Source organism: Gekko japonicus, unplaced genomic scaffold, assembly GCF_001447785.1.
Source record: "Gekko japonicus isolate JY-2015 unplaced genomic scaffold, Gekko_japonicus_V1.1 scaffold1039, whole genome shotgun sequence".
Classification (NCBI taxonomy): Eukaryota; Metazoa; Chordata; class Lepidosauria; order Squamata; family Gekkonidae; genus Gekko; species Gekko japonicus.
The window spans coordinates 382,184-393,541 of record NW_015164218.1 but is presented as its reverse complement, the minus strand read 5'-3'; the positions used below and the strand labels follow the sequence as shown (position 1 = coordinate 393,541).

Genomic DNA, 11,358 nt, shown 5'->3' with positions numbered 1-11,358 from the left:
GCTCTCCAGGAATGGCTTCTGGAAAACAGTGCCAGGCTTCTTATCCTGTGTGGAAACAATATCTGCTTCACTTTTATGGCTAGCAAAGCTGTGAACGGCAGAGCCATTGAATTGGCCAGGCTGGTGGTTTTCCTGGCTTTGGTGAGTAGCAATAAACAATGAATTTCCTAGTAGCGTCTTCTTCCCAGCAATGCGGAACAGAAATGTTGTTCTGTAATTATTTGCCGTTAATGGAAGGGAGCTTCTGAGGCTGTGATGCAAATCCTGAAATGAAGCTACACCCTTGTAAGTCCGTTGGAGTCATTGGGCTTAGAAGGACGAACAGTAGACGCTAACCATTTGCAGATTTGTAATTTATCTACTCATGCAATGTGGTCTCCAGCCTGTACTTATTCCCCCACCAGGCCACCACTGTTGTTATGACATTGTTAAAGTCGGTGGGAGATGTGATTGTTTCGATCTATGGGGAGGCAGCAGAACCCTGTCTCCCTAGGAATGGATCCCTCACAAATGGCCAAGGATCTGTTGTAGCTCTGCCTCAGATCACACTGTTAAAGTGACAGACCAGCAGGAAGAGAAGAGGAGCTATTGAACCATGTGCTGTTCTCCTACAAAGTATATTAGAATTGTATGTAATTAGCATGTGCACAGTATTCCAGCATATAAAACTGTATTTGTTTAAAGAAGAGACCTCTACAAGATTTGTGAATGAAAGCACCATAACAACACCACAAATATCACCTGTTATTTGAGTCCACCTTTCATTGTTTGTGTTTTCTGTGTGTTTCCCTTCTCCCCTTCTTTGTTTGCTTACATACTACAAATACAGTAGAATGTGTGAAGCATGTTGCCTTGGGGAAGGGCAGGAAATTGAATACATTTATCTGAAAGAGAAATTGGATGCAGTTATCTGAAGCAGAATTAAAATTTGAAGGCCATGGTGGCTCAGAGGTTAAGATGCTGAGCTGCAGACCAGAAGGTCTGTATTTCAGCAGTTCAAGACCCTAGTGCCATGTGACTGAGTGAGCTCCTGTCTCTGGCCCCAGCTCCTGCCAACCTAGCAGTTCAAAAGCAAGAAATTGCAAGTAGATAAATAGGTACCACTTCGGCGGGAAGGTAACAGCGTTCCGTGCATCTCGGCATTTAGTCATACCGGCCACATGACCACGGAAACGTCTTTAGACAGCACTGGCAAGGCGAGGGTGTAGGGGGAAATGTTTACCTTTACCTTTTAATGGCTGTCTAATCTAACTTTCTACCACTGAACTCACTGCCGTGTTCATACACTTCTTATGCAAGATGCCACATAACTGAAGGACCCAATGTGGAATCATGGTTAGAATGCTGGGTCTGGAAGTCCTGAGTTCAAATCCTCTGCACTGCCATGATTTATGTACACTATACCTTTGAAGAAGTGTGGAATAAAAAAAATATAACAAATCCTTAGGACAGGTCAGAGTGTGTTGCCTAGATGGAAAGCAGGTGTACTACAGAAAAGTGCTTACAAGGGCTAATGTTCAACAGCCATTTCAGGGGAAAGCAAAAAAACAACAATCCCTAAACAAATTAACAATATCCTTCCAGCTCCCCAGATCAGTAATTAGCCAGTTTTAGCTTTGGGTTTCATACAAGATTCTGGGTAACAAGCTTTCCGGCTGGTTAACAAATGAAGGAGGTCCCCTTTGATCACCCACAAAGTCCATACTGGGAATCATGGGATCTTCTTGGACAAGAGATATGTGGGAGAAGAACTCTTTTAGATTGCTACAAATTGGACAAGAATGAGTAAGAAAGCTGGCTGGATCCAACCCTCTATTTTGTATTTTTTTTTTAACCCAACTGTTCATTTATGTTTTATAGATTTTTTGGGGGGAGGTGAGGGGGAGCAAAGATATGTAACTGCTCTTCCCCACCCTCAGGAAAACTTTGCTTTACAGATATTTCCTGCTTCTGTGCCAGGTGTGTGAGAAGGACCTGTATTGCATGGACTGGGCTGTAAAAATGATGCAGAAGGTCTGCAAGGTTTTCAACACCTCGGGTGAAAGGAACAACTTCCTACAAAGTGTGGAGAATGCCTTTGCTCACATCGTCATGGATGCACTGCAGTCAGTGATATCTGGTAAGAAATACAATAGCAGAAGCACTTGCCCCATTAGTTACCATGATTGTGATCGTCTGGGTTTAAATGGGTTATCCTTTCTTCCTTAAAAGTGATGAATGTGAGCACGTCCATTTAGAGACAGCAGTCCATGAACATCTCATTGCCCAGAGGTTTGTTGTCAATCATTGTGCGATTCAGGCACAATAGTGTGCATTTGAACATGCTACAGAGAACATTTTCTGTACCACTACATAGTCAGTCTCTGTATTTCCAAACACAAGCATACCCATCTGGAAATTTAAAGCAGGATATCCAGCTCAGAAGATGCGACTTCCAGGCAGCTGTATTCTGCAGGGCTGAATGACACATGTACAACTGTTTCCTTTTTTTTTTTTTTAATATGAATTACTGCCACAGAAGGCTGGAATCTTGAGCAGAGTGGGGTACGTACTGCTAAGCCATTTCCTCCTAGGATTAAGGTTGCCAAATGCGTGGAGAAAAAAATGTCCCCCCCCCCTTTGCCATCAAGTTGCAGCCAACAGTGACCCCGTAGGGTTTTTGAGGCAATGGCAAGAGGCATTTAGAGGTGGTTTGCCATTACCTGCCTCTGTATGGCAACCTCAGTATTCCTTGACGTTCTGCCATCCAAGTACTGACCAGCCAGCTGGGCCGGCTCACTCACTAGGCAAACTAGGCATTCGCCTAGAGCTGGCTGGCCCTTAGGGCGCCAAACTGCACCCCCCCCGCCAAAAGCCCCCCCTGCCAAAAGCCCTGACCGGGTGACTGCCACCGCCGACTCGTTCTGCTCCCCCCCCCAACAGAGCGGCAGGGGTTGGGGGTGGGTGGGAATTGTGTGTGCCACATGCACGCCTCCCCGGAGCTGGGGGGGCGATGCACAGGGGAGGGGGGGTGGCGCACGGGGGAGTGCCAGAAGGGATCCTCACCTAGGGTGCAAAATAAGCTAGGGCCAGCCCTGCCAGCCAGGCTGACCCTGCTTAGCTTCTAAGATCTGATGAGCAGTGTTCTCTCTAAGATGAGTTAGTGTGAGCTAGCTCACAGTTTTTTAGCCTCCAGCTCACACATTCTTGTCTTAGCTCAGGAAGGAGGGCTCCAGAGCAAACTAATGTATGCAGTAGCCAAATGGCTTGCTCACAACTTTAATGCCAGTAGCTCACAAAGTAGAATTTTTGCTCACAAGACTCCACAGCTTAGAGGGAGCACTGCTGATGAGATCAGTCTAGCCTGGGCTGTCTGGGTCAGGGCCCTGCCCTTTTAATGGGATGCAGCCCTGATGCTTAATGTGTGGAAACAGGCAGCTGAAACTTCGTGGAATGGAGGTAAATAACGTCACCTGGTAAATAGTTATCCCGTAGCCCCCCATAACCCTGTGGGATGTTATTTACCAGGTGATGTTATTTCCCTCCATTCCATTAAAAGTTTCAGCTGCCCATTTCCACACATTAAGCATCTGTTAATAGGGTTGCCAACCTCCAGGTGGGGCCTGGAGTTCTCCCAGCGTTATTCTGACCTCCAGACTACCGAGATCACTCGTCCTGGAGGAAACTGCAGCTCTGGAGGGTGGGCCCTATGATATTGCATTCCTATTGAACTCCTTCCCCAGGCATTGCCCTGATATCTCCAAGAATTTCCCAAGCTGCAGATGGCAACCCTATTTATTAAAGGTGGAGAACATTTTTCTCCAAGCTGCTGGCAACCCTGAGCGGGTTTTCCACTCAGTTGTTTTTCTCCCATCATGCCCTCTCTTTCTTTTCCCCGTAAGAGGAAAGGTAGTACAGGATTCCAATTCTGATTGGGGGGGGGGGGGAACGGATGAAAGATTAAGCAGGGCCCTGCTTCTGCTGCTCTTCAGCTGCAGCTTCCACGACACTGCTTTCCACTAAAACATAATAATACACAAACCACTGGGGGAAAGCATCCAACTATGTGTAAAATGTCATTTGGCTTTAAGTGTCTCTCTCCTTTTAGGGGTGTGTGTGACATTTTTCATTTCATTGTCTGTTTAGTGAACTTTTATTTTAAAACAGCATGGCTTTTTTTTCATTTAAGAAAAGTGATATTCCAGTAGATGCAGGAAATGATTTACTTCTGGGTAATGCAGTTCCCAACATGTTTTGACAGAATGTCAGACTATTCCTCTGGGGCTTTTTTTTTTTTTTTTAGAATCCCTCTTTTAGCTCGCTAGGAAAAGAGCTACTAACGCCACCCTCATTCCTGTACCGGCTTACTTCTAGACCCATGTTATGTTTCGTGTACCAACTGGAATTTGGAATATCTCTTTTCCCCCCTGAGATTTGTGGTGCTAACCTCTTCTGTGTGACCAACAAATTCATCATTACATTTACATGCTGCATGGAATCCAACCAGCTTTTCCACTGGTGGAAGGGTAACAGGGGTTCCCTTTAACCACCCCAAAAGGCTGTTCTGGGAAATCATGAGACCCACATGGACAAAATCTAAGTGAGACAAGAGCTGTAGTAAAGAAGACAGTTGGTTGAGATCGAGTGAAGAAGCTGGCTGGATCCAGCCCATTGAATCTTGCATTTCTTCCTAAATTCCAGTAATAACACAGTTCTGAATTTGAATTCCTGGGAACCAAAATATGCCTCTTGAAGAAGAAGCCCTGATTCGAATTCACCCCAGTGAATGTCTAGAGTATTATAGACAAGATTACTTATAAATTTGTAACTTCCTAAATGTCACGCTTCACACCACAGAGAGCAAAAAGAAATAAAAATTTAATGTGCTCTCTCAAATTGCTGTGAGTTGCTATCCGATGTGACTCCATTTGATGGGCTGCTTAATCTTTTGACGATCTGCATACTGATATCATATACCTGTCTCTTGACTGCTGGACCTTCCAGCTGTATTTTGTAATAACTTCTATTGCCCTCACCTGGACAGCCCAGGCTAGCTCGATCTCGTCAAATCTCGGAAGCTAAGCAGGGTAGACCCTGGCTAATATTTGGATGGGAGATGTCGAAGGAATACCAGGGTTGTGACATGGAGGCAGGCAATGGTAAACCACCTCTGAACATCTCTTGCCTTGAAAACCCTGTAAGGGGTTGCCATAAGTCAGCTATCTCACCTCCCAACCCCCATCCTTATTATGTTTGTAGCCACATCAGGGCAGCACTTTGTACATCTGACAGAGGGGACTGTGGCCCACAAAAGTCTATATCACAACAAACAGGCAGGCATGGGCTGTGTTTTGATGATGAATGCAGCACGTGTGGAGATGGGGTTTCAGCTCCCACCAGTGACTCGTTTTAGTATTTCTGGAGCCCTGGCCAAAAGTCCACGATGGAGCCCCCGAATCACTCCCCACCACCACTGGGGCCAAGCAAGCGGAGGCCTGAGCCCCAGACAAGGTGAGTTCAAGCGGATGTTGCTGCCAGTGGCCAGTCCGAACCCTGAATGGGGTGGGCACCAGCAGTTATGGCACCTTTCTTTTTTCTTTCCCTCCTCTGTCGGCAAAGCTGTGGGTATTTACCGCCCTCCCCCCCAGCTCGGGATCCAGGACAGTGCCTCAGCTGGCCATTGGCTAAGAACACCCCTGGCACCACATACACAATTTTTGCAAATTGAAATGGCACCAGGGGGCTGCTGTTTGCTTTACTGGGAAACTTATATGTAACAATGGGCTACGTGTAAGTTTCCAGACAGAACAAACAACAGCTCCTGAGGGCAAGGATTAAACCTGGGGGCTTCTGTATGCAACATATGTGCTCAGCCTCTCCCGCAGAACCATTTTAAGCACAAGCTGTGCACAGATTTCAAACAGCTCTTCATTTTCTTAAATAAGAACAAGCATCCGTGTTTATTTTGCTTAGGGGAGCATGATGAAGAAGACCGCAGCTTTCTGTACCTGTTCCATCTGGTGAATGCACAAGCCAATTTTCATAAGGAAATCCTTTATCTGACAATGAGTAACAAGACATAAAAATTCTTCAGATCACAAGATTTTTGGAGCACACCCCACCAAGCGCAATTAAACAAACAAACTTTTTTCTATTAATATTGTTTCCCTTCATGTAGGTGGCTGCCAATATCCTCATTCATCTTCCAAATTTGTTCATATTTTAGTATGCAAGAACAAATGCATTACAGTTGCAAGATAATTCTGTTTGCAGCTAGTGATGGCTTGTTTTAAAAGACTGATATATTTATTACACATATTGATTATATATACATATATTTATATGTTGGAAAACTCGTTGTGATTTCAGTGCTGTAGGGGCACTGAGATAACTTTTGTGGAAAGCAGTTGTTAATTGTGTGTAGAAACTACAGAAATGTGAACTATAAAAAGAACTGTGTAAATATATACACATTTTTTTCAGATGGTGCAGCTGTTTTTCCCATGTTACCTTTTAAAGTCAACCACTTCTCTGAATAACTCACCCCAAAACGCAGTATGAGAAGGTTTTATAGGCATGCCTGTTTCTAGGATGACGCTAAAACACTGCTGAACCTATCGTTAGCCTCCAAAATTAATTTTACAAAGTGAATTGGCCATATACATACACACACACATAAAGAGAGAGAGAGAGGGAGAGGTGAGTTGCTTCTGTCAAGGGGAATGGGGATGCAGTCTGCGTGTGGAAACTGGTTTTCCTCACATGTATCAGTTGCCCCAAGCATGCAAAAGCATTCTGAAAATATTTAACAGGCTGGCTGAGGAAGAAAAAAGAAGTATAAACACTCAAGTAATGGTGTAGATTCAGAGGCAGGTAAGATCTTAGAACCGAAAGGAAAGGAATCCCTTGTTTTGGGGGGGGGGGGGCAGGCAAATGGGATGTAATACTGGATCATTTCAGATTAATCTAAATCTTTCTGGGGGAAATAACTGCTTTTCTAGACAAAATAGATTTTGAGATGGCTCATTTTCTCCATGCAGGTCCACAGTTAGGGAACGGGCATTAATGGGGTGTGTGAGGCCATGCTCAAATTCTTCATTAATGTCATGGATTCTCCCCCCCCCCCTTCTCAGATTTGACTGATCTGGGGGCTCTGCTTTCTTCTGTAGCACATATCTTGGTAGCAATATTGTTTGCTGTAAACACTGACCTGCAAAGCACTTTGCTTTTCTGGTTGTGGCATATAGGCTAATCTGTGTAGGAGCAATGGGTGGTCTTGCTTTGGGCAGGGAGGGTGAGCAAGATAACTTTTTGATCCTTGCCATCTCTGCAATTCTATTAAATAGTCTTCATACATACTCTTAAAAACATTTACTGATTTGCTTAATATTTCTTTCACACTTCTTCAGGGTCACTTTTTGGCAGCAAACATGCTTGTTTGAGAACCATCTTGAAGAAGGGCAGTGGTCTTTTTCATTGGCTGGTGTGGTGTGTTGGGTAGTGTGCCACACTCACCTATGAAGCTCACTACATTACCTTGGGCCAGTCTCTCTCTCTCTCTCTTGTACTTTTTTATTCCATCATTCCCCCAAGGAGCTCAAAGCACCATAAGCAGTTCTCGCTTCCTCATTTTATCCTCACAATAACCTGGTAAGGTAGGTGCCTTGGGTTGCCAGCTAAACACCAGCCTTTGGTGGGAGACAGCATGCAGCATCTTAATGTCATGATGTCTGGAAGTGATGTCATGACAGTCTAGGAATTTGCTCATTTCTTTTATTTTTTTTACCATAAGGATATGCGGTTCCTAGAGTGTCATGATGTTATTTCCAGGTAGAAATAAAAAGTAATGTCACAGCATCACATGCTGCCACTTTTACCCTACTGGAGTGGAGAAGAAGAAGAAGAGATTGAATTTATACCCTGCCCTTCACTTGGAGTCTCAGAGCGGCTTACAAACTCCTTTCCCTTTCCCTCCCCACAACAGACACCCTGTGAGGTAGGTGGGGCTGAGAGAACTCTGACAGAAACTGCTCTTTCAAGGACAGCTCTGACAGAACTATGGCTTGCTCAAGGTCACACCAGCAGCTGCAAGTGGAGGCGTGGGGAATCAAACCCGGTTCTCCCAGATTAGAGTCCGCGCAATTAACCACTACACCAAACTGGCCTGGTGGAGCCAGGGGCACTGGGAATAGGAGCCATCCCTTTACCCTTGAGAGGATGCCAACCCTAGGTTGGCCTGAGACAGGATGACTGGTCCAAGGTCACACTTGGTGGTCCGGATTCCAAGACTTTTGTCAACACTCTAACCACTGCACCATACTGGCTGTCAACCTTATCTGCCTCACAGAGTTGAGAGAGGGGAGGGCACAACCAAGCATGCTGCCCTCCTCTTCTTGGAGAAAGGGTAAGATAAAAATAAAATGTAATACATTGTATGTATGAATTTATTGCCCTGGCCTGGATGGCCCAGGCTAGCCTGATCTCATCAGATCTTGGAAGTTCAGCTTTGGTTAACATTTGGACCAAGGAATTCCAGGGTTGCTATGCAGAGGCAGGCAATGGCAAACCGCCTCTGAACGTTTCTCACCTTGAAAACCCTATGGGGGTCACCATAAGTCGGCTGCAACTTGATGGCACTTCCACCGGTAGGAATTCATCGAAATAATCTGTGCTTTTAAAAAACTGTTGCTTTAGGTTAACTATGATACAGCTGGGGGATGGCAGCCACAAAAGCAAACAGTAAATTTTCTGTTAATCAACATGGCTCTTAAAAAGGACATCTCTGAAGGAAAATTCCCTGTAATAAGTGGGTCATACAAGGCAGTTGCTCCTTCGGTAATGCTGACTGTCCTTCCACATTGACTATTCCAGCACCTTGGCACAGGGAACTTTTTGCCTTTGGGGGTATGTACAAAGATGCAAATTGTATTGAGTTACATATTTAAGCATGGGATGACGAGCAACATACCCTGAACCTAGGACAATTATAGGCATTGCTAGCCTCCTGTCTCCCCAACAGTGACAACAAGAAAAACACCCTGGTCTAGTTTGGTATAGTGGTTAGGAGTGCGGACTCTAATATGGGAGAACCAGGTTTGATTCCCCACTCCTCCACTACCCACATGCAGCTGCTGGTGTGACCTTGGATCAGTTACAAATTCTTTCAGTTGTTATCTCATGAGCAGCTCCCTCGGAGCTCCCTCAGCTCCACCCACCTCCCAGGGTGTCCATTGTGGGGAGAGGAAGGGAAAGGAGATTGTAAACCGCTCTGAGACTCCTTTGGGTAGTGAAGGGCGGGGTATAAATCCAATCTCCTCCTCCTCCTCCTCCTCATCCACACCCGTGTGTGTGTATGCGTGTGTGAATCACAGGACTGAGGAAATGCTTTTCAATGGACCAAACAGTAGTTTAACACATGGTAGACTCTTGAGCTTCACATATTAAAATAAGTTGATAATGTTTCAGTCTGGGCTGTTCCACAATTGATGAATTAGGTGCTGATTTCCTCTTAGCTACCATATGGGTAGCCCCAGGGGTTATTTCCTGCAGGAGCGCACAGGAGTGGAGCTCCAGCAGTAAAGAGCCCACATGCAACAAGCCCTGCCCCCTGCTCCCAACAGCCCCGGGCGGAAGCTTGATCAGGGGGGTGGGAGAGCCTCCCTCCCTCATCTGTCTTCCTTCCTTCCTTCCTTCCTTCCTTCCTTCCTTCCTTCCTTCCTTCCTTTCCTTTCCTTTCCTTTCCTTTCCTTTCCTTTCCTTTCCTTTCCTTTCTTTCCCTCTTTCCCTCTCTCTCTCATGCTTTCTGTCCTTTTTTCCTTCTCTCTTTCTTTCCCTCCTTATTCCCTTCTCTCCCTCTCTCCCTCTTTCCTTCCTTCCTTCTCTCCTTCTTTCCCTCATTTCCTTCTCTCCCTCTTTCAGTGGCATATGCAAATAAGTTATGCTAATGAGCTCCTGCACCTCTTTTTCTACAAAATGACCCCTGGGTAGCCCTGACCTGGAAAGCCCGGCTAGCCTGATTTCGTTGGATCTTGGAGGCTACTTAGGGTAAGCCCTGTGTTAAATACTCATGCAAGTCCACCCACTTCCCCAAACAACTACCAATGATAGGCCTTTGTCAGAACCATTACTTCCCCCACTGGCCACCTCCAGAGTCCTGGTGGGCTATTGTTCTAGAGCTCCAAGCTCAGCCAGTCTCTGGTAGAAACAGTCCTGGAATGTTCCAGTCCCAATACGTAACACCCTGGCTAGTATTTGGATGGGAGACCTCCAAGGAACATCGGGGTCGTGACACGGAGGCAAGCAATGACAAACCACCTCTGAATGTCTCTTGCCTTGAAAACCCCACGGGGTCGATGCCATGTCAGTAGTGACTTGACGGCACTTTCCACCGCCACCACATGGGTGGGCTTACTGGCTCTCAGGGATGACCAGAATAAATCTGTGAAATGTGTGCTGTTTAGAGAGGTAGTCTCATTTAAATAAGTAGAGCCGATAACTCCCCTTCTGGCACACAAGAAAATATTCCTCGTGTGCTCCTCTGACCCTCTTCTCAACTCCCCTCACTTCTGAGGGTTCTTCTGCCTTCTAAGAAAACAAAACAGGAGTCTGGCAGCACCTTAAAGACGGATCAACATGGGCTCCAGCGACAGGTTTTGTCATCGGGTGCATCTGATAAAGTAAGCTTTAACTCACAAAAAGCTTATTTGTCAAGTCTTTGCAGTGCCTTTGGACTCCTGTTTTATTTGGCTGTTACAAGGTAACATGGCTTCCCATCTGGACTCGTATACCTTATGGCCAGATTGCTGTGTAGCTTTTTCACCTTGGAGACTGCAGAAAACTCAGTAATTGGCAAGGTTTGGACAGCAACATCCTATGCAGTCACTTTATAAAGTGGCTGCCTGTTCAACTGGTTGGCCATCATAGTTTCTGGAAATGTGTACCTCTGAGACTCCGCCCTGTTTACCACACTCCTGCAGACAGTGATAATTGTGGGAGGATAGAAATGAAAGCTTAGGACCCAGCAGTATTTCCAACAAGTAGAAAGCACATTTCACAAGTGTGCTTAGATTATTTCTCCATGATTTTTGTATCAGTAACCTTTGTGTGACACAAAAACTACCACTAGCTGTTTTACTACAAGTACATCAGCATCGTTTTGAGACGTCTCTCTCCCCAGCAGTTATTAAAACTCACAAAAGATCTTTTGTGTGAGCCCCCACCCCCCCAATCTTTGCAAATCTTGTTCCACTATTCCAAAATCCCTCCTGTTTCGATGGGACTATGGGGATGGATCCAACCAGCTTTTCCACTGGTGGAAAAGGAGGAGGGGGATCCTCCTTGGTTATGCTGGGGGTTGTGAGTCCCTGGACAAAAAACATG

General features: G+C 45.6%; 1 protein-coding gene across 1 annotated transcript in view; it reads left to right on the top strand.

The window, feature by feature from the left end:
* Positions 1-6,062, top strand: part of FBXO47 (F-box protein 47) — a 22,216-nt gene extending 16,154 nt beyond the window's left edge. Inside the window, exons 8-10 of the mRNA XM_015408502.1 lie at positions 10-141; positions 1,960-2,119; positions 5,953-6,062. Coding sequence (XP_015263988.1) covers positions 10-141; positions 1,960-2,119; positions 5,953-6,062 — 402 coding nt within the window. The remainder of the gene's footprint in view (positions 1-9; positions 142-1,959; positions 2,120-5,952) is intronic.
* Positions 6,063-11,358: the final 5,296 nt, after the last annotated feature.